This window comes from Gopherus evgoodei, chromosome 21, assembly GCF_007399415.2.
Source record: "Gopherus evgoodei ecotype Sinaloan lineage chromosome 21, rGopEvg1_v1.p, whole genome shotgun sequence".
Taxonomy (NCBI): Eukaryota; Metazoa; Chordata; order Testudines; family Testudinidae; genus Gopherus; species Gopherus evgoodei.
This window is the reverse complement of record NC_044342.1, coordinates 17,439,926-17,463,540: the sequence shown is the minus strand read 5'-3', so window position 1 is coordinate 17,463,540 and position 23,615 is coordinate 17,439,926. Positions and strand designations below refer to the sequence as shown.

Sequence of the window (23,615 nt, the reverse complement as noted above, 5' to 3'; positions counted from 1 at the left end):
TTTTTCCACATCTTCTGTCACTAGGTTGCCTCCCACTTTCAGTAAGGGGCCCACACTTTCTTTAACTTTCTTCTTGTTGCTAACATCTGAAGAAACCCTTCTTCTTACTCTTAACATCTCTTGCTAGCAGCAGCTCCAAGTGTGATTTGGCCTTCCTGATTTCACTCCTGCATGCCTGAGAAATATTTTTATACTCTTTGGTCATTTGTTCAATCTTCCACTTCTTATAAGCTTCTTTTTTGTGTTTAAGATCAGCAAGGATTTCACTGTTAAGCCAGACTGGTCTCCTGCCATATTTACTATTCTTTCTGCACATCGGGACTTTTTTTTCCTGCAACCTCAATAAGGATTCTTTAAAATACAACCAGCTCTCCTGGACTCCTTTCCCTATCATGTTATTCTCACAGGGGATCCTGCCCATCAGTTCCCTGAGGGAGTCAGAGTCTGTTTTCTGAAGTCCAGGTCTATATTCTGCTGCTCTCCTTTCTTCCTTGTGTCAGGATCCTGAACTTGACCATCTCATGGTCACTGCCTCCCAGGTTCCCATCCACTTTTGCTTCCCCTATTAATTCTTCCCAGTGTGTGAGCAGCAGGTCTAGAAGAGTTCTGCCCCAGTTGGTTCCTCCAGCACTTGCACCAGGAAATTGTCTCCTACACTTTCCAAAAACTTCCTGGATTTTCTGTGTACTGCTGTATTGCTCTCCCAGCAGATGTTAGGGTGATTAAAGTCTCCTATGAGAACCAGGGCCTGCCATCTAGTAACTTCTGCTAGTTGACGGAAGAAAGCCTCGTCCACCTCATCCCCCTGTCTGGTGGTCTATAGCAGACTCCCACCACTACATCACCCTTGTTGCTCACATTTCTAAATTTAATACAGAGACTCTCAGGTTTTTCTGCAGGGGATGGATCATTCAAGAATTGACCTGTCCAGTTCATTCCCTCTGAAGCACCTGACACCAGACCCTGCTGAAAGACAGAATAGAAGGCTAGATGGATCATTGGTCTGACCCAGTGTGGATGTTATTATGTTCTTACTTGTAAACCGGGCATTTTCTCACTGCTGAGTTAGTGTTTCAAATTGCAAGTTGAATAAGATCAATTTACATAAATGTTATTTCTAAATTCTACCATGTTTAGTTTTAATAACCTCACATTATGCGTCATCAGAATGGGCTTAACCCTGAGCACTGCTGCAAACCCTGTTACTGCTTCCACCAAAGTACTAATTACATTAGCTGGGTGCAGGAGAAGGGCGTTATCCAAGAGATCATGTGTCTGGGTGGATGAGGCCAGGTGTTGGGTCTGGGAGATGGCCAAGGGAAGCCCAGCAAAGAATAATAAGAATAGCCATACTCTGTCAGACCAAAGGTCCATCAAGTCCAGTATCCTGTTTTCCGACAGTGACCAACACCCGATGATTCAGAGGCAATGGACAAAACAGGGTAATTTTTGAGTAACCCATCCCCTGCCTCTCAGTCCTAGCATCTGGCAGTCAGAGACCTAGGGGAACACAGAACATGAGGCTACCCAGCCTGGCTAATAGCTAGGGCCCTACTAAATTCTCATCCATTCTGGTCAATTTCATGGCCAGCAGGTTTTCAAATTGGTCAATTTCACAATTCATCTGAAATTTCAGGGTGTTCTAACCATGGGATTCCTGACCCAAAATGGGATCATGGGAGGGAGGGGGAGCGGAGAGGGATGGGCAAAATTGTTGTGAGGAGGGGGTCTCAAGATTGCCACCCTCATTTCTGTGCTGCCTTCAGGGCTGGGCTAGAGGAGGTTCCCGGAGGTGGAGGCGGGTAGGTGTCAAGGGTTCCTAGCTGCTAGTCCAGGCCAGTGGCAGATTAAGGCTGGGGTCCTGGCCAGTTTATGAGTCCCCATGAAAAATTTGTGCCCCAGCCATGGAAGAAGCTCCAGAGGCTGTAGCCCCCTACCTGGTCACCCCAAGTCCTGGCAGGAGCCGTGGGGGAAGAAGTCTTGAGTCTGGGTACATTGAGCCTGAGGGGCGGAAACTTTGAGCCTGGGCAACCCTAAGCCCCAGCTGGAGACACGGTGGTAGAAGCCCTGAGCTCAGCTTACCCCAGCTGGAGCTGCCAGGAGCAGAAGCCCCATAGTCAGCTAGAGCCAATGGGGGGAGGAAGCCCTGAGCTCCGCACCCCAAGCCATGGCAGGAGCCTGGGGAAGCAGGGAACAGAAGCCAGGAGCCCAGCGCCTCGGCTGCTCCAGTGCAGAAGTGAGGATGTATCACTGCCTATCGAGGTGAGTCTGACCTCCCACCAAGAGTGGCCATGCAGGGCAAGGACAACTCCTCTCCCTGCCCAGCCTGGCAAGACTTGCAGCTAGGAGCCCCAGATTTCACGGAGAAGGGCAGATTTCACAGTCTGTGATACATTTTTCACAGCCATGAAATTGGTAGGGCCCACAAATAGCCATTGATGGACCTATTCTCCCTGAAATTATCTAATTCTTTTTTTGAATCCATTTATGCTTTTGGCCTTCCTTTATCAATGAGGTTCACGGATTCACAGTGTATTGTATGAGGAAGTACTTTCTTTTATTTATTTTACACCTGCTTCCTATTAATTTCACTAGGTGCACCCTGGTTCTTGTGTTATGTGAAGGGGTAAATAACACTTCCCTATTCATTCTTTCTACACCTTTCATGATTTCTTAGACCTCTATCATATCCTCTGAGGATTTGCCTCTGCTGATAAAAAGAGTGAATTGTTATAAGCTCTTCGGTTCCATATCATACCTGAGTAAACGTCATTCCTCTTGATGCTGAAATATTATAAAAATGACATGGGATAAAGTCCACTGTAGGGGAAATTTCAGAGATGATTGAACCCTGAAAATCTTGATGACCGTGCAAGTGAGCCATCCTTTTATTACAGTCACACTCTCTGAAACACCTAGGTCGTTAGCAGTGAAGGGAAATTTCCTTTCATCTGACAGCTCGCCTCACTTGAGAATTTCAAGCTGCAAAACAAACAAGACCAACATTTCCTGGAGAGATGGAAGTCAACAATATTGTGAGGAGTAGAGCTGGCTAAAATCAAAAAGAGCAACTGATTTGCAAATATTTTCACTGGCATATATTTCACTCAATTTCTGTAAACAGTATTTGCATAGTGAAGTACTTCTTTTTGAGAGGCTGGGAAAGCCATGCTGGTGTGGTATGTGGAGGTTGTAGAAACAAAAGAGATGAGCTGAGAACATCAAAGCTAGTGGAGGGATATTGATGTCCAGGCCTCATTCAAATTAATGAGTATTAGTGGGCATTGGGTGTATAGGCCTCTTGAAAATCAATAGATACCATAACTCAGGGGTCCCCAATGCGGTGCCCGCGGGTAACATGGCACCCGCGGGGGCATCTTAATGCACCCCCGTCCTGGCCACCGGGAAAGCACCCGCCGAAATGCCACAGCGGCAGTTTGGCGGGGACGCCTCTTGATCATGCCACTTGCCACCAAGTGACATCATCGAGAGGCATCGCCCCTGAATTTTGGCGGGGATGCCTCTCGATGACGCCGCTTGTCAATGGCAAGCGGCGTCATCAAGAGGCGTCGCTCCCGAATTTCAGCAGGGACGCCTCTCGATGACATCGCTTGTCGACGGCAAGCGACATCATCCAGAGGCGTCGCACCTGCCAGCTGAAAAGGTTTGGGACCACTGCCATAACTGATGTATAAGCATTTGAATAGAACTAAATAAAGACAGAATCTGGCTTCAAAGCTTGGGGCTTACAGCATATTTCCAAAGGTATTTAGGTACCTCAAAATGCACCTACTGGTAGTTACACAAGCATTTAAAAAGGAACATAAGACTAGTCAGACTGGGCCAGACCAAAGATTCATCCAGCCCAGCATCTTGTCTTTTGACAGTGGCCAACACCAGATGCCCTAGAAGGAACAAACAGAACAGGTAATCATCAAATGATCCATCCCCTGATGCCCATTCCCAGCTTCTGGGACACCATCCCGAACATCCTAGTCAATAGCCATTGATGGACCTATCCTCCATGAACTTATCTAGTTTTTTATTGAATCCTATTACAGTTTTGGCCTTCACAACATCCTCTGGCAAGGAGTTCCTAAGTGTGTTAGGCATCTAATGCCTCTTTGGCTCACTTGATGGAGTGCTCTGTCCCCCTCTAGCGGCAACTATGCATGTGGAGTGGTTGATGTGTTGCTATGGCCATGGTTAACAGAACTGTGTCTTTTAGCCCCAGTAGTAGGAACTTTTGCTTTACTATCCCAAGATTCTAAGTTTTGATTACTGATGCTGATGTTTCCAGCAGAAAATTGAGATTTACTTTTCTGATGAGAACTCAATATGTTTTGAGAAAAGCCAAATCCTTTAATAGAAAACACAGAAAGGTAGGGATGGAAGGGACCTCAAGAGGTCACTTGGGTCAGCCCCCCATGCTGAGATAGGACTGAGGAAACCTAGACCATCACTGACAGGTGTTTGTCTAAACTGTTCTTAAAAACATCCAGTTATGGGCATTCCACAACCTCTCTTGGTAATCTGTTCCAGAGCTAAGCTAGCTATAAACTTAGAAACTTTTTCCTAATATCCAACTTAAATTGTCCTTGCTGCAAATTAAGCCAATTCCTTTTTATCCGGCTCTTGGTGAATGTAGTGAGCAATTGATCACCTTCATCTTTATAACAATCTTTTACTATAAACGTTGAAGCTCTGAACAAAGGACTGAATGACCCATCCAAGCTGTGGATGTGTTCTAGAGGGACTTTCAAGCCAGGAATCTCACCAATACTGCTAAGAACCTGATATGTGGATTTTGAATCTTTGTATGTATGTGGGTGCTTTATTATTTAACAGCTCTCTTCTTGTTCTTTCTATTTTTCTTTATAACAAACCTTTAGTTTTAGGCACTAAAGGATTGGCTGTCAGTGTGATATTCTGGGTAATATCCAAACCTATATTGACCTGGTAACATAGCTGGCCCTTTGGGGTCAGAAGAACATTTTGTAGATGTGAACAAAGTTTTTTAAATTACTTCTCGCTTTTACTGGACCTATGTGCTGACTGGAAACCAGAGAACTGGAATGCAATAAAAAGGTCTATATGATTTCTTTTTTGCTTATTGATAACTAGATAACTCCTTTATCCTCAGTTTCCCCTCCTGTAAAGCAGGAGCCTCTCCCAGCTGTTGCTCCTGCCTCTCTGTGGTGCACAACTCACAGCTCGCTGGTTCTACCAGCTGCCATGCAGGGAAGGGACCCAGCTGCACTATATGACGGAGCAGGGCTGGCAAAACCTGGCAGAAAGCAGGGGAGCACGTGACCCTTGTGCGCCCTATGCGTTGCCTCAGGTTTGACATGATTTGTTCTTAAAAATCCATGCTGGCTCTCACTTATCACCTAGGTTTGATGAGTATTGTAAATTATAGAGAAAATAAAACCTAGAATTTCCTAATTAGTATGTAAGAAATCCAAACATGTTAATTTGTGGAATTATGCAAATAGTTCACCCATATAACCTTAAATCTGACCTATCATGGAGTTTTCCAGTTTCCTAGAGAGTGAAACTCAGGGAAATATTATGCACATGCTCTATTTGAATAATTTTATTTATTTTATACGATTAGTGATCATTCCCCTTTGTCTCCCCCACATTATGTCTTTAACTCAAAGTTTATCCAATAACAGACTATAAAGTGGAGCTAATGTTCAGAACTCTTCAGTAATTTTGGGATAAATATATTACAAGTATGTTGTAATTTTTCCCAGAAGGACACAGGATAGTCACCATTATAATTAAACAAAACCCAAACATCTTACAATAAGAAATGACATTTGAGTTCCCACATAACTTTAATTCTGCTCTGCAGTGACACCACTAAGGGGAAATTGGAATAAAAAAGTACTATTCTTAAAAAAAAAAAATCGTACGTCAACAAAGACTAACATTTTTTTTGTCTTCTTTTAATTCATGTTCATTTAGGGAAGAGATTTCTGTTCAGGAATTTCTGTAGGGCTTTTTTCATCTCCTTGTTTCTCAGGGTGTAGATCAGGGGGTTCAGAACTGGGGTGATGATGCAGTACATGAGGTGGGTATCATGTCTCTTTCAGAGGGGAAACCCGGTGAGGAAATCATGTAGTTGCTGAGGACTGGCATATAGAATAGAGACACCACGGTGAGGTGAGATGCGCAGGTGGAGAAGGCCTTTCTCCTACTTTCCCGTGAGTGGATTTTCAGGAGGAGGAAGGAGATGATGTAGATGTAGGAGAAGAGGGTGAGGACAAATGAACTCAGACCAAGGACACCAGCATCGATGTTGAGCAGGGTCAGGTTGAGGTGGGTGCTGCCGCAGGCCAGGCTCAGCAGGGGCTTGATATCACAGAAGAAGTGGGGGACAAGGTTGGAGCCGCAGAATTGTAGCCAGGAGGTCATGACTGTGGATGTAAGGGCGTGCAGGAAGCTGGTGGACCAGGTGGCTGCTGCCAAGAGCAGGCAAGTCTGTGGACTCATGACCAGCCTGTAGCGCAACGGGTTGCAAATGGCAACATAGCGGTCGTAGGCCATGACAGCCAGCAGCACGGCCTCACTGCTGCCAAGGAGGTGGAAAAAGTGGAGCTGGGCCAGGCAACCGGCAAAGGAGATGGTCTGGTGCTCATACAGGAAACCAGACAGCATCTTGGGCACAGTAACTGTGGAAAAGCAGATGTCCAGGCTGGCGAGGTTGCTGAGGAAGAAGTACATGGGGATGTGGAGCTGGGGTTCGGCCACTACCGTGGTTATGATGGCCCCATTACCCAACAGGCTGGTTACACAGAGCAGGAGGAAGAGAGGGAAGAGGAAGTGATTCAGCCCTGGGAGATTGGTCAGGCCCAGGAGGACAAACTCACTCACCTCTGTCTGGTTCTTCATTGCTGAGGATGAGAGGGACACATGCCAGCACAGAAAGAGATGCACAAATTGCTGTAATTTGTATTTCAACAAGCACCTGCCACCCAAGTTCTCAGAGTGCCTAGTGATTATTAATTTAACCTTCCAACTCCTGCTACAGGTTAGCATCTCCATTTCATAGTCGGGGAAATGGCAGTAGAGAGGGGCAATGTATCATCTATATACCTGTATCTATAAAATGCTATTTGGTTGTAAATTTAAGCACTCGATAGTAAGGAAATGCCAGAACATCTACAGTTCCCCACGCAACTGTCATTCAACCCCTTGAACATCCATCCCATGCACTGAACAAGGCAAGGCTCTTGGGCAAGAAAATAGTATATGTTAAAGTGATTAAATCCCATAGCATAACACATATGAACAAAGGTGTTGAATTAAGGTTGTAAAGATGGCATTTTCTAATTGCCAAGAGTAGAGTTTGACTTTGAACTTTAAACGATATTCTTGTGCATAGGGGTTTTTTTTGGTTTTTGTTTGTTTGTTTTGCATAATTCTAGTAGTTGGAACTATAATAAAGATCATCAGTTCTGGCTTACCCCTGAGCTGTGCTGCAAACATTTCTGCCACTTAATCAACAGGCCAGAGGGAGGGGCTACTGGGGTAATTTGCCCCGGGCCCTGCAGGAGCCCCCACAAGAATATAGTATTCTATATTATTGCAAATTTTTTTTAAGAAAGGGGCCCCCAAAATTGCTTTGCCCCAGGCTCCCTGAATCCTCTGGGCAGCCCTGAGGTTATCTTGTGTCAGAAGAAGGCTCTTATAAATAGAGCCTCACCAAATCCATGGTCTATTATGGTCAATTTTACAGCCATAGAATTTGAAAACTGGTAAATGTCACATTTTCAGCTGTTTAATCTGAAATTTCAAGGTGTTGTAACTGGAGGGGATCCCAACTCAAAAAGGGATGGGGGGGTCGCAAACCTGTTGTAGGGGGGTCATGGGATTGCCACCCTAGCTCCTGTGCTGCCTTCAGAGCTGGACTGTGAAGGCAGCAACCACAGAGCTTCCTGCAGCCGCAGGAGGTTCCCAGAGGTGGAGTCCTGTCCCTCCTCTGCCCAGCCGCAGTTAGGAGCCCCCCTTGTTTGGGCACTCCCAGCAGCACAGGGAAGGTTGGACACAACCCCACAAGTCTCCTCCAGTTTCAGGAATGTCTGGGGCTGCTGCCCAGTCCCAGAGAGCATCCTGCAGCAGGGGGAAGCAACTGGAGGTGATTCTGGTCTCCTGCCCCAAAGGCAACTGTGAAGGAGATGGACAAGTCCTTCCCTCCCCCTGCCCACCTGGAGATAGGAGCCCGCTTTACTGGGGCACTCAGAGGAACAAGGGGACATCGGATTACATGAGGAATGGTTTATTACATGGTCCATAATGCATTTTTCATGTCCATGAAATTGGTAAGGCCGTACTTACAGAAGAGAGCAGGGGCATAGAGAGATGAGGCCAGGTGGCTGGTCTTAAGAGATGGCCAGGGAAAGCCTATCTCATATCTCTTTCCTTATGCCCTTCCATCTCCACAGTGCTCCAGCATCAATCAGCTATCCCATTACCTCATGTGTTACTGCTTCCAAAAGTCAGTAGTCATATCCTCTGTGCAGCATCCAACTGAAAATAGAATGAAACAGAGAAAATGGAGAGATTGAGAGAGGAGTGAAAAAAAATGAAAAATATGAACTGTAAGAAAGAAAGATAGAAAAAAGGGAAGAAAGAATAATAATTTCAGAGTCTGAGAATGCTCTGATATGTTGCATCTGTAGATAAAGAACAGTGCTTTGTTATAAGCTCTTCAATTCCATAACGTACCTAAATAGACTGCATTCGTCTTGAAGCTAAAATATTATAACAATGTAGGACAAAATCCACTCAACGAGAAATGTAAAAGAGGGTTAAACACTAATTGTTCTGGAAACCTTGATGACTGTGGACGGAGAGACCTTCTAACACAGTCACAGTCTCCGAAATGCCACATTGTGAGCAGGGAAATTGCCTTCCATCTGACAGTTCATTTGGGATGTAATTATTGTACCACCTGAGAATTTGAAGTTAGAAAACAAACAAGACCAATGCTTCTTGGAAAGATGGAGGTTGACAATATTGCGAGGACTAGAGGTGTTTGAAAAGCATAAAGAAGAACCACTGATCTATAAATGTTTCCACGAGCAAGTCCTCTCCATTTTTATAACCAGTATTTGTGTAGTGAAGCGATTCTGTGTGAGAGATTGGGAAACACCTCACCAAAGGATACCATAATTGAGGCATAAGCATCTGAAAAGAACTGAACAAGGATCCAGAGCTCAGAGGCTTGAGCATATTTCCAAAGGCATGTAGGCACCTAAGGATGTAGATACATACTTAATAGGATTTACAAAATTGCCTAAGTGAATTAGGAACCTAATGCCTATTGAGTTAACTTAACTTTGGTACATGGAAAAATAAAGGAGCAATTAATCAAACCATCAATTTGTAAGCACCTAGAAAAAAATAAGATGATAAGTAACAAACAAGATGACATTGTCAAGAACAAACAGTATCAACCCAGCCTAATATCCTTCTTAAACAGAGTAACAAGCCTTGTGGATAGGGGGGAAGCAACAGATGCAAGATACCTCAACTTTACTAAGGCTTTTGATACTGTCTCATAATTCAGTCTAGATGAACCTACTGTACCATAGACTCATAGACTCATAGACCCTAGGACTGGAAGGGACCTCGAGAGGTCATTGAGTCCAGTCCCCTGCCCTCATGGCAGGACCAAAGACTGTCTAGACCATCCCTAATAGACATAGGTGCACAACTGGTTGATAAACCATACTCAGACCATAGTTATCAATGGTTCATTGTCAAGCTGGAAGAGTATATCAATTGGGGTCCCATAGGTATCTCTCCTGGGTCCAGTTCTATTCAATAACCTCATAAATGATTTAGATAATGGCAAAGAGAGTATACTTATAAAGTTTCCAGGTGATACCAAGCTAGGATGTGTTGCAAGAGCTTTGGAGGATATGATTAGAATTCAAAATGTTCTTGACAAACTGGAGAAATGGTTTAAATACACAGAGTGGAATTCAATGTGGACAAATGCAAAGTGCTCCACTTATGAAAGAACAACGAAATGCACATGTACAGTTGGGAATGATTGCTTAGGAAGGAGTATTGCAGAAAAGAATCTGGGCGTTATAGTCAGTTTTCCCTCTAATTTTTCCCACCTATATGCAGCATGAATTTTGTTATGTGCCCCAATATGAAGGTGATGTGTTGCACATCACCTCCCTATTGGGGCAGATAACAAAATTAATCTGGTAGGAGTGAGGCTGAGGGGTTCAGATTGTGTGAGGGGACTCAGGGCTGGGGAAGAGGGTTGGGGTGCAGAGGTGTGAGGGATCTGGCTCAGGGTGCAGGCCCTAGAGTGGTGCCGAGGAGGGATTTGGGGTGCAAGAGGGTGCTCAGTGGCTATGGCAGGGAGAGAGGACTCCCCCCAGCTCTTTCTCCCCACAGTAGCTCCTGGTCTAAGGGGGAGAGGTGCGTCTCCACATCACAACAGCTCGGGGCTGGAAGATAGGTGCCCCTCCCTCAGACCCAACAGGTCCAGGCTGCCCTTGTTGTGGCTGGGTCCTGGCCGCTCCCTCAACACCACCTGGGATGTGGCTGGGTCCAGGACTCCCCACGTGCACCACCCCAGCAGGTTCAGGTTCCCCATCCGTGACTGGGTCCAGGATGCTCCAGCCGTGCTTGGGATGAGGCTGGGCCATGCCACAGCAGAGTTGGGGCGCCCCTCCCCTAGTCACCGCAGTTCCCCCAGCGAGTACCTTGAGCACCTGTGTGGCAATAAATAGGCTGTGGCGTAGCTGTTTGGCCTCACAGCTTACAGGGAACTTAGGTTATAGTGGATCACAAACTAAATGTGAGTCAACAATATAATACTGTTGCATAAAAGCAAACCTCATGCTGGGATGTATGTAAGCAAGACACAAGAAAATTCTTCTATTCTATTCAACGCTGATAAGGCCTGAGCAGGGGTATTGTGTCCAGTTCTGGCTGCCACACTTCAGGAAAGATGGCAGCAAATCAGAGAAAGTCGAGAGGAAAGCAACAAACAAGATTAAATGTCTAGAAAAATATGATCTATGATTGAAATAAATGATTTGTTTAGTCTGAAGAAGAGAAGACTGAGGGGCTACATGATAACAATCTTCATGTACATAAGAGGTTTTTATAAAGAGGAGATTGATAAATTGTCCTGAACCACTGAGGAGAAGACAAGGACTAATGGGGCTTCAACTACAGCAATTTTGATTTAGTTTAGACATTAGAAAAAACAAAACAAACCAAAAAACCCGCCCTGACTGTACAGATAACAAAGCACTGGAACAAATTAACTAGGGAAGTTGTGGAATCTCCATCACTGGAGGTTTTAAAGAACAGGTTGGACAAACACCTGTCAAGGCTGGTCTAGATAATACTTAGTCCTGCTTCAGAGCAGGGGACTAGATTAGATGACCTATTGAGGCCTCTTCCAGTCTGGTATTTCTGTGCTTCTCTGGTGCGGTGCTATGGCGACTGTTGTGGAGGTTATTCTGCATGGCAAAGTTGGTGTGTTCCTTTCACCTTTATTAACAGAGCAGTACATTTTAGCCATGCAACATACTTTTGTGCTTTTCAATCCCAAGGTCCTAGGTTTGATTCTTGAAGCTGACATTTCCAGCTGAAAATTGAGATTTGCTTTTCTGATGAAAAAAATCAACATTTTTTTTTTAAAAAAAGCCAATCCTTTCATAGAAAACACTGAAATGTAGGACTGGAATGTCTCTCAAGAGGTCATGTAGGTCAGCTTCCCACCCTGTGCTGAGGTAGGACCATGTAAATGAAGGCAATTCCTGACAGGTGTGTGTCTAGCCTGGGGTGGGAAAACTTTTGGCCTGAGGGCCAGCAGCATTGGATTTCAGAAATCAGTAGCTCTTGCAACACCACAGAGAGCAATGCATTGTGGTAGCTATCCCAGTGTGCAAGTGGCTGCAGTGTACTTTGGAAAGGATTTGCAACGCCTAATGGAGCAGGCACAGCATCATATGATGTGGGTTTCCCAATGCCTTTGTTCCTGGGCATCCTACTAGATGGCCAAATGCTTTTCAAATGGTGGGGTGGAGTGTGACAGACAGTATGTTGTGTGTATGTGGGGGGAGAGACAGTGTGTTTTGGGGGGCAGAGTGTGTCAGCATGCTGTCTTGTAAGTTCAGACAGCGGCAGGGGGAAGGGGGAAACCCCAACATCAGCCCCACCTCTCTCTCACACACGCACAAAAGCCTGCCTCTGCAGCAGGAGCATTCCACAGTAATGGTTTGCTTTGTGTCCCGGAGCAGATAAGCATGCTGGATGTCAGAAATGGAGCTTTGAAAGGGGATATCTGCATGACTACTGCGGGGTTCAAAACAATGAAGAGAATGGCCACTTGACTTCAAGGGATTCTAGGACATTTCTGGAGACCAATCACAGTGCAGTAATGCAACACATTGTCCACATCAGGGATAGACAACCTATGGTACGTGTGCTGAAGACGGCACATGAGCTGATTTTCAGTGGCACTCACACTGCCCGGGTCCTGGACACTGGTCCTGGGGGCTCTGCATTTAAATTTAAATTTAAATGAAGCTTCTTAAACATTTTAAAAACCTTATTTACTTTACATACAACAATAGTTTAGTAATATATTATAGACTTCTAGAAAGAGACTTTCTAAAAATGCTAAAATGTATTACTGGCACACAAAACCTTAAATTAGAGTGAATAAATGAAGACTTGGCACACCACTTCTAAAAGGTTGCCAAACCCTGGTCCACACTAACACCCCAGCACTTCAGCCTGGGCACAGAAAGTTCTATGCTTCTCATGGAGGTGAATTACCAGGGGTGCTCCAGCTGCAGAGTCCAGGCCAAGTGCCTTGTCAGTGTGGACACCTCAGGAGTTAGGGCGCCCAGAGCTGATTTAATGTGCTCTAACTTGCAAGTATAGGCAAGGCCTTCAATGCATCCAACTTACCAAACTATTATTTACATATTCTTTTCCTGCTTTGTACTGAGATCCTTCCACCTTGTTATTAATATTAATCATGTCAAGCAACTGACACTAGACCAGTGGTCCCCAACCTTTTCATGGCCAGTAGCACATTCATGTTTTCAGAAGAGTGTGGTGAGCACCAACAATTTTTCAAGGCTTATATTGTATTTGTACATTAAATAATACAAAGAACATTGTATTTAATATTACAAAATATATGAATCCAGAGAGAAGCTGCGAAGACAGAGAACACCGGCACCCACAGCCCCAGAGTACTTTGTCCCCACCAGGTGTGGGGCCCTGGCTTTTTTCCCCTGCTGGACACTAGGTGGGCACCAAGCCTGCCTGGGACTGAGAACACAGTTCTCTGTCCCCGGCAGGTGCGGAGCCGCGGCTTCTCCACCCTGCTGGGCATTAGGCGAGCCCTGTACCTGCCGGGAACAGAGAACACGGTGCCTGCAGCCTGAGTTCTCTGTCCTCGTCAGACGTGGGACCATGGCTTCTCTCCCCTGCTGGGCATTTGGTGGGCACATATAAATGGCCCTGTGGGTGCCATGGCACCTGCAAGCACCGCGTTGTGGACCACTGCACTAGACACTCAAAAGAGTTCAGACACCTACCTGACATTTTGGGAATCTAAATCCCAGAAACAGGCCACACTGGGATTCACAAAACCCCCTCCAAACCTTGGAGGTGCCTAAATTTTGTGCCCAAGTTCTTGCAGTCAAAGTTCCCTGCGCACCTAATGTTTCTTCTTTGGGCAGGCGAACTGCATCCAGCCATGGTCAGAACTCAGGTCCCTGTCGGTGAGCTCATACAAAACAGGCCTGCACAGGAACCTCTCTCATAACTTTTAGCCCAGTGGTTACGAGACTAATCTGGGATGTGAGAGACTCAGGTTCTAGTCCCTCAGCCACCTGAGGGGGAGAAGGGATTTAAACAGGAATGTCCCACATCTTTGGTGCATTGTCTACCATTGGGCTCTGCATCATTCTGAAGTGGGCCTCCCTCAATCTGTCCTGTTGAAACTGTTCCACTTTGGATTAAATAAGTCAGGACAGGGTGTGAGAGAGAAAGGGAAAGACAGCATTAGAATGATTCTATAGAGTGGTGGTTATAGCCCTCTTCTGCAAGATAGGTAGTTTCTGTAGCTAGAATTTTTTTTTTAAAGTGACGGGAAACCACCCCATCGACCAACCCTCCTCCTTTTTGTTCCTGGCTTGGGACCAGCACTGAGAATGGAAAAAGAATGCTTACCAAATACCATCCTTGAATGGAAGCCAGAAAACACAAGAAGAAAGAGAGGAAGACTGCAAATAACATGAAAATGAACAGTTCTGAACAACAAAAGAGCACCTCAACATGAAATGCAAGGATGGCAAATGTAGATAGCCCAATGTGCAGCAAAGCACAGGATGGACTAAGGTCTAAGTGAAAAGTCTGAAAGGTGGGTGAACCAGGATCCAGTCCACCAGCTCCAGTGACTTTTTTTGGTGGAACAGTTTTACACTGAAAGGTTTTTGGAGTTGGGTCATTCTCTCAATATGTTTTCTTGCAGTCAATGAAGCTCTGCTCTCATTTGATGCTGAAAAGAGCTACTGTAATAAACCACTAATAAATAACAATTCATTTTAACATTTGTACCATAGCTAGTAATGATGAAGTTCTGCATTTGACCCACCCACTTATGTTGTCTGTTGTGGACAGGGCCGGCTCCAGGCCCCAGAGCGCCAAGCGCATGCTTGGGGTGGCATGCTGCAGGGGCCATTCTGCCGGTAGCCGGGAGGGACGCAGGCGGCTCTGGTGGACCTCCTACAGGCGTGCCTGCAGAGGGTCCGCTGGTCCCGCAGCTATGGTGGACCTCCCCCAGGCGTGCCTTCGAATGCTCCATCGGAGCCATGGGACCTGCGAGCAGCAGAGCACCCCCTGTGGTGTGCCGCCATGCTTGGGGCGGCGAAATGGCTAGAGCCAGCCCTGGTTGTGGATTGTCCTCTACTCTCTAGTTTCCTGTGGCTAACATAAAATTGTTCTCCGATGCTCTAGTTCCAATTGCTAACTTTACTTTTTGAGCAAGACACAGGATAGATCTCAAGAACCCGGCGCTCAGTGCTGAATGGCACCTACAGACATATATTCCATTGCTATTTTCTCTCCTTCAATTCCCATACAAAATCGATGTTAAGATGGAGAAAAGGTTGAGCGTGCACATAAAGTAAACAGGAGTGAAAGACATTACAGAGATATTTTAATTATTCAAAAGAAGTGTTTAAAATCCAAAAAGTTCAATTAAGGTTTAAGAATTCCTGGTGTGTTAATTTTTGGAAATACACAAATAAGAAACCCAACTAATCTTAATTTTGCTCTGCCACAGAAATTTCTGACTTCCTATATAGTCAAACTCATTGATATATTGTTCACAGGCTATATTTCAATGATATATTTATTTATATGATTAACGGTCATTCCCTCTTCTGCCCCATTGTGCTTCTAACTGAAAGTTTCTCCATCACAGAAATTAATATGGAGTTAATGTCCAGGATATATGTCAGTAATGTGGAGTAGAATACAATACAAGAATGCTTTAATTTTCCTAAAATACACAATGGATATTCACCATTAAAGAGAATCCAAATATGTTATAAGAAATGACAATAGGGTACCGAAGTACTGCTCTGTAGAGACACCAGAAAGGAGAAAAAAATGAAAAAAAAATGAAGTGTGGCTTTAAAAATCTGTGCGTCAACAAAGACTAGAGTGTTGTAATTGTAAATGAATGGGCTTTCCCTTCATTTAACTCAAATTCTTTCAGGGAAAAGTTTTCTGTTTAGGAATTTCTTCAGGGTGGATTTCACCTCCTTATTTTTCAGGGTGCAGATCAGAGGGTTCAGAACTGGGTTGACGATGCAGTACATTAGGGTGGGTATCATGTCTCTTTCACAAGGGAAACCTGGAAAAAAATCATGTAATTGCTAATGGATGGCATATATAAAAGAAACATCATGGTGAGGTGGGATGCACAGGTGGAGAAGGCCTTTCTCCTACTCCCCCACAAGTGAACCTTCAGGAGGAGGAAGGAGATGATGTAGATGTAGGAGAAAAGTGTGAGGATGAAGGAACTCAGACCAAGGACCCCAAAATCGATGTTGAGCAGGGTCAGGTTGAGGTGGGTGTTGCTGGGGGCGCTGTCCAGGGTTGGGCTGGAGCTTGGGCTCTAGGACCCTATGAGTTTAAAACTGCAAGGAACCTGTGCCCCTTGCTCCAGAGGAAGGTGAAAAATGCCCAGAGTCTCTGCCCAATTGACGTGGAGGAAAATTCCTTCCCAACACTAAATATGGTGATTAGTCTTTCTTTATTTCCACCCCTCCACCCATGCCGCTCCACCAGCTCCCTAGTATTCCAGTACCTCATGTGTGTCTTCTGCTACTTCCAAGGATCAGTAGTCTGCTCATATCCTATGTAAACCAATCAACTGGAAACAGAATGAAAAAGATTAAACTGAGAGATTGAGAGAGGAGTGATAAAATGAAAAATATGAACTAAAAGAAAGAAAGAAAGAAAGAGAAGAAGAAAAGAAGAAAGAAGAAAGAAGAGAAAAGAAAACATTCAAAATCTGGGAACACTCTGAGGTTTTACATCTCTAGATAAAAAGTGTGAATCATTATAAGCTATTCAGTTCCATATCACACCTGGATAAACTGATTTCCTCTTGAATTTGAAATATAACAATGGTATGAGATAAAGTCCACTGTGGGGGAAATTTCAGAGAGGACTGAAAACTGGATGCTCAGCAAACCTTGAATAGTGTGCAAATGAGCCACCTTTTATCACAGTCACACTCTCTGAAACAACCAAACTGTCAGCAGGGAAATTTCCTTCAATCTGGGACATAATTCTTGTACCATCTGAGAATTTGCAGTTAGAAAACAAACAAGACCAATGCTGGAAAGATGGAAATTGACAATATTGTGGGGACTAGAGTTTGTTGAAAAACATAAAGAAGAGCAACCGATTTGCAGATGTTTTCACAAGCAGAACCACTCAATTTCAGTGAGCAGTATTTGTGTAGTGAAATAGATCCTTATGAGAGGATGAGAAACACGAAACACGAGTATGGTATCTAGAGGCTGTAGAAGCAAAGCATGTGAGCTGAGAGCATCAAAGTTGTTGGAGGGATACTAATGGCCAAGTCTCATTAAAATGAATGACTTTCAGTGTGAGTTGGTACATAGGTCTCTTTGCAAATCTCAGACAAATATACTAAGATCAATGGATACCAGAACTGAGGAAGGCATAATCTAGCTCCAGAGCGCAGGGGCTAGGGAATATTTCCTGCTGTATTTAGTCAATTAAAGATGCAGATAGGCTCTTGGTGGAATTCACACAATCACCTAAGTGAATTAGGCACCTAATGCCTCCTCAGCTCACTTGATGGGGTGCTCTGTCCCCGGAGCTGTGGCTGGTCCTGTCAGCATATGCCGATGACATGCTCCTCATGGTCCAAGACCCGGGCGACTTGGCGCAGGTGGAGGCTTGCCAGGCCATCTACTCGGCAGCCTCCTCCGCACGAGTCAACTGGGTCAAGAGCTCTGACCTGATGGTTGGGGACGAGTGGCAGGCAAGCTCTCTCCCACCCACGCTTCAGGCCATCTGGAGGAGGATGGGTCCGCTGCTCTATCTCTGCATTTACCTTTCTGCCATGCATCCGTCTCCACCTGAGAACTGGCACAGCTGAGAGGGCAGGATGATGAAGCGGCTCTGGAAATGGACAGGACTACTCTGGTGCCTCTCCCTCTGAGGGAGGGCACTAGTGTTCAATCAACTAGTCCTGTCCATGCTCTGGTACCAGCTCAACACCCTGGTCCCGGCCCTGGGTTTCCTGGCCACCCTCCAGATGACGATTCTGGAGTTCTTTTGGCCAGGACTGCACTGGGTCTCTGCAGGGGTCCTCCACCTGCCCCTGGAGGAGGGGGGACAGAGCCTGAAGTGCCTACACACTCAGGTCCAAGTCTTCTGCCTCTAGGCTCTGCAGAGGCTCTTGTATGGTGCAGGTAGTCTGGCATGGAGACTACTGGCGCACATCTTCCTGCGCCGTTTCTGAGGGATCTGATATGACCGGCAGCTCCTTTATCTCCATCTGAGAGGTCTTCCGCGAGACCTCTCTAGGCTGCCGGTTTTCTACCAAGTTTAAGCTGTTTTCAACGACCAGGTCTGTGGCGGCTGCTGTGGGGGCAGATCTTTCATGGAGCCTGTGCTACACAATGCCCAGCTCCCTGTGCAGGTGGCAGAGTCCTCCATGGTGCACCAGAGGTTGGTCCTGGCAGAAGTCACCAGAGTCGGAGACCTCGTGTACTACGACCGGGAAGACTGGCCAGATCCACTGACTCTCACTCAGCACATGGGGCTCTCCAGACCCTGTACTCCCCAGCACGTACTTCAGGAGGTGAAGACCGCTTTGCTGCCTGCTGCTAGAACCTACTTCATCTGGGTCCTGCGAGAGGGCACTCCCCACCCACCATCCATCCCTGGCCCTCCAGAACTTTTCATCGGGTCTCTGCCCCGTGGACCCAACCGACCAACCCGCCCTTTCACTCTGAGCCAGCTGCACGATTTGCAGCCAGTTCAGTTCCAGACCGTGCCACGGAAACATCTGTATATGCTCGTGCTCCACACCCTTCACTTCCTCACCCTCGAGTCCCACTCCAACACAAAGTAGCGGGACTTCCTGCCACCTTTAGAAGATGAGGAGCCCCAGTGGGCCAGCCTATACTCCACCCTGGCCCTGAGGCCCACTGGGGATATCAGTTGGTGGCTCCTTCATGGGGCCATGAGCATGGGTGTGTACTTAACGTAGTTCACCCCTATCCCAGACATCTGCCCCTTCTGCGGCATGAAGGAAACGCTGGCACACATTTACCTGGAGTGTACCAGGTTGCAGCCCATATTCCAGCTCTTCTTAGGTATATTATTACATTTTTGGTTGCACTTTTCCCTCATCTGTTCATTTACGCACTCCTCATCTGAGGCCCCACAAAGTTGCGGGACCTCCTTGTCACCTTTCTCTTGGCCCTGGCCAAACTGGCCATCTACAAAACCATGGAGAGGAGGTTGGCCGATGGGATTTCCTGTGACTGTGGGGCCTATTTCCACTCCTCAGTCCATTCACGCATCCAGGCAGAGTTCCTCTGGGCAGCGTCCGCTGGCTCCCTTGATGCCTTTGAGGAGCAGTGGGCTCTGTCCAGGGTTCTCTGCTTAGTGTCCCCGTTAGGTTCCCTACGTTTAGACCTTTGGCCACACTCATGTCCTTGTTATTTCATTTGTTGTCCCCCAGAATTACTTGATTATCCAGGTCCTGTGGATCTTCCCCTTGGGCTGGCTTCGCCCACCCACTTCCTGGCTACCAATAAGACTACTCTGCTGTTCCCAAATGGCCTGGGTCTATCACAATGGAGAAAATGTTTAAAGCGCACATAAAGTAAACAGGAGTGAAAGATATTACAGAGATGTTTTAATTATTCAAAACAAGTGTTAAAATCCAAGAAGTTCAATTAAGGTTTAAGAAATCCTGATGTGTTAATTTCTGGAAATACACAAATAAGGAACCCAAATAATCTTAATTCTGCTCTGCCACAGAAATTGCCAGCGTCCTATGTAGTCAAAACTAATTGATATATCGTTCATAGGCTATATTTCAATTATTTTACTTATTTATATGATTAACGATCATTCTCTTTTCTCCCCCATTGTGCTTCTAACTGAAAGTTACTCCATCACAGAAACTAAAATGGGTTAAAGTCCAGGATATATGTCAGGAATGTGGTGTAGAATACAATACAAGAATGCTTTAATTTTCCCAAAATACACAATGGATATTCACCATTAAAGTTAAACAGAATCCAAATACATTATAAGAAATGACATTAGGGTACTAAAATTCTGCCTCGTAGAGACACCAAAAAGGAGAAAAAAATGGAAAAAAAAAAAAGAAATGTGGCTTTAAAAATATGTGGGTTAACAAAGGCTAACATGTTTTAATTGTAAATGAATGGGCTTTCCCTTCATTTACTTCATATCCTTTCAGGGAAAAGTTTTTTCAGGAATTTCTTCAGAGTGGATTTCACCTCCTTATTTTTCAGGGTGTAGATCAGCGGGTTCAGAACTGGGGTGGCGATGCAGTACATGAGGGTGGGTATCATGTCTCTTTCAGAGGCGAAACCTGGAAAGGGAATCATATAATTGCTAATGGATGGCATATAGAAAAGAAACACCACAGTGAGGTGGGATGCGCAGGTGGAGAAGGCTTTTCTTCTATTTTCCTGTGAGTGAAACTTCAGGAGGAGGAAGGAAATGATGTAGATGTAGGAGAAGAGTGTGAGGATGAAGGAACTCAGAGCAAGGACCCCGGCATCGATGTTGAGCAGGGTCAGGTTGAGGTGGGTGCTGCTGCAGGCCAGGCTCAGCAAGGGCTTGATGTCACAGAGGAAGTGGGGGACAAAGTTGGGGCCACAGAAATGCACCCGGGAGGTCATCACTGTGGACATCAGCGCATGCAGGAAGCCGGAGGACCAGGTGGCCGCTGTCAGGATCAGGCAGGTCTGTGGGCTCATGACCAGTCTGTAGCGCAGCGGCTTGCAGATGGCCACGTAGCGGTCATAGGCCATGACGGCTAGAAGCATGGACTCAGTGCTGCCAAAGAGGTGGAAAAAGTGGAGCTGGGCCAGGCAGCCGGCAAAGGAAATAGTCTGGTTCTCAGATAGGAAACCGGACAGCATCTTGGGCACAGCAACCGTGGAAAAGCAGATGTCCAGGCTGGAGAGGTTGCCCAGGAAGAAGTACATGGGGGTGTGGAGCCGGGGCTCAGCAACTACGATGACTATGATGGCTCCATTACCCAACACATTGGCCATGTAGAGCAGGAGGAAGAAAGGGAAAAGGAAGTTCTTCAGACCCTGGAGGTTGGTCAGGCCTAAGAGGATGAAATCGCTCACCTGTGTCTTGTTGTCCATCGCTGAGGAGAGGAGGGAGATGCTCTAGATGCAACAATCTTTGCACTTTGTATTTCTATGAACACCTTCCCCAAGTGTCTCAGATCACCTGCAAGTCATTAATTAAACCTTCCCAGTGAAAGGGGTCACCAAATGAAATTAATAGGCAGCAGGTTTAAAACAAACAAAAGTAAGTATTTCTTCACACAACACAGTTTATCTGTGGAACCCTTTGCCAGAGGATGTTGTGAAGGCCAAGATTAAAAAGGGTTCAAATGACCTAGATAAATTCATGGAGGATAGATCTATCAATGGCTATGAGTCAGGGTGGGCAGGGATTGTGTCACTAGCCTCCATTTATTAGAAGCTGGGAATGGGTGATAGAGGATGAATCACTTGACGATTACCTGTTCTGTTCATTCTCTCTGGGGCACTTGGCATTGGCCACTGTTGGAAGAGTGGATACTGGTCTGACTTAGTATGGCCATTCAAATGTTCTTATGTTCCCAATGCTGCAGAGGATTAGCCTTCTCATTTTACAGTTGTGGAAATCAAGGTAGAGTTGTGTTATCTATATATCTATAGTTAGAAAATTGTATTCACTTGTAAAGTTGAGAACCTTAAAGAAAGGAAATGCCAGAAGATGTACAGTTGCCCAGGCTACCATAATTTTGTCACTTGTGTATCTGTCCTGTGCACGAGAAAAGCCAGGATATCTTGGAAGAAGGCAATATGGCCACATCTGCATGTGGAGCTGGGGGCGCTATTCCCACCTTGTGTTGATGGACCCATGCTAGCTCTGCTTCAGCGAGTGTGCTAAAACTAGTAGCGTAGCTGTGGTAGCCCAGGCAGTGGGAAGCAGTGGCATAGTGGACCTGTAGGTCATAACGGATGGCAAACTAAATATGAGTCAATGGTGTAAAACTGTTGTAAAAAAAGGGAACATCATTCAGGTATGTTTGAGCAGAGTATTGGGAGCAAGACATGAGAAATAATTCTTCCCCTCTACTCCATGCTGATACTGCCTCAACTGGAGTATTGTGTCCAGTTCTGGGTGCCAACTTTCAGGAAATATGTGAACAAATTGGAGAAAATTCAGAGAAGAACAACAAAAATGATTAAAGGTCTAGAAAACATGACCTGTGAGGGAAGATTGGAAAAAAATGGGTTTATTTAGTCTGGAAAAGAGAAGACGGAGAGGGGACATGATAACAGTTTTCAAGTACATAAAAGGTTGTTGCAAGGAGAAGGAAGATGAGTTGTTCTTCTTAACCTCTGGGGATAGGACAAGAAATAATCGGCTTAAGTAGCAAGCAAGGGAGGTTTAGTTTGGACATTAGGAAAAACTTTCTAACTGTCAGAGTGGTTAAGCACTGGAATAAGTTGCCTAGGGAGGTTGTGGAATCTCTATCATTGGAGATTTTTTAAGAGCAGGTTAGCCAAACACCAGTCAGAGGTAGTCTAGATAATACTTAATCCTGCCATGAGTGCAGAGGACTGGATTAGATGACCTCTTGAGGTCCTTTCCAGTCCTATGATTGTATGGTAAGCTAACAACCCCAAGAATCACCCATGGGGTCTGGGTAGGTTTCTACTCATGGCAACTGGCTCATGCTGCTTCTTGCCACAGCCATGCTTCCACAGCTGCACTACTATTTTAGCATGCTACTTCAAGCAGGGCAAGTATGAGTATGTAAGCACTAGCTGGGAATCAGACCCCTTGCTCCAAGTAGACATAGGCTATGTGATCATCCAATTAAAGTCTCTGTCATAATGCATACACACCAAAAGGGCCAGAATTCACGTTCCACAGGCAACTGGTGTTTTCTCACTGCTGAGTTAGTGTTTCACTTTGCACCTTAACTAAGGTCCATTCAGATAAGTGTTGGGGTTTTTGTTTTGGCATTAATTCTTTTAGATTTAGCTGTAATAAACTCCCATCATATGTCGTCAGAATGGGCTTAACTCTGAGCACTGCTGCACAAGCTCCTATGACTTAAATAACAAGACTAATTATATTAGCTGGTGACTGGAGAAGGGATTTATCCAAGAGGCCAGGGTCATAGGTAGCAGAGTCCAGATCCTGGTTCTGGAACAGGGACAGGCAGAGCTCAGCATAGACTCATAGGTTCTGGATCTATCTACACTACAATTAAAAACTCATGCTAGCTGACTTGGGCTTGCGGGGCTTGGGTTAAGGCACTGATTTATTGCAATGTAGCTGTCCAGGGTTGGGCTGGAGCTTGGGCTCTAGGACCCTATGAGTTTAAAACTGCAAGTAACCTGTGCCCCATGCTCCAGAGGAAGGTGAAAAATGCCCAGAGTCTCTGCCCAATTGACGTGGAGGAAAATTCCTTCCCAACACTAAACATGGTGACCAGTCTCTCTTTATTTCCACCCCTCCACCCATGCCGCTCCACCAGCTCCCAAGTATTCCAGTACCTCATATGTCGCTTCTGCCACTTCCAAGAGCCAGTAGTCAGCTCATATCCTATGTAAACCAATCAACTGGAAACAGAATGAAAAAGATTAAACTGCGCGATTGAGAGAGGAGTGATAAAATGAAAAATATGAACTGAAAGAAAGAAAGAAAGAAAGAAAGAAAGAAAGAAAGAAAGAAAGAAAACGTTGATAATCTGGGAACACTCT

At 45.5% G+C, this 23,615-nt stretch overlaps 1 protein-coding gene, 1 long non-coding RNA gene and 1 pseudogene across 2 annotated transcripts; all 3 read right to left on the bottom strand.

Annotated features, from left to right (window-relative positions):
* Positions 1-2,589: 2,589 nt before the first annotated feature.
* LOC115638294 lies at positions 2,590-14,680 on the bottom strand. The gene is made up of 3 exons (XR_003997410.1): positions 14,670-14,680; positions 11,268-11,272; positions 2,590-2,691 (listed from the first exon to the last, which is right to left on the bottom strand). It is a non-coding gene; the product is annotated as an uncharacterized LOC115638294 (long non-coding RNA).
* LOC115638293 lies at positions 5,966-6,900 on the bottom strand (annotated as a pseudogene).
* Positions 14,681-20,048: 5,368 nt separating the features above from the next.
* Positions 20,049-20,987, bottom strand: LOC115638304 (olfactory receptor 12D2-like). Its single transcript, XM_030539899.1, has one exon. The coding sequence runs from the start codon at positions 20,985-20,987 to the stop codon at positions 20,049-20,051; it is 939 nt and encodes a 312-aa protein (XP_030395759.1).
* Positions 20,988-23,615: the final 2,628 nt, after the last annotated feature.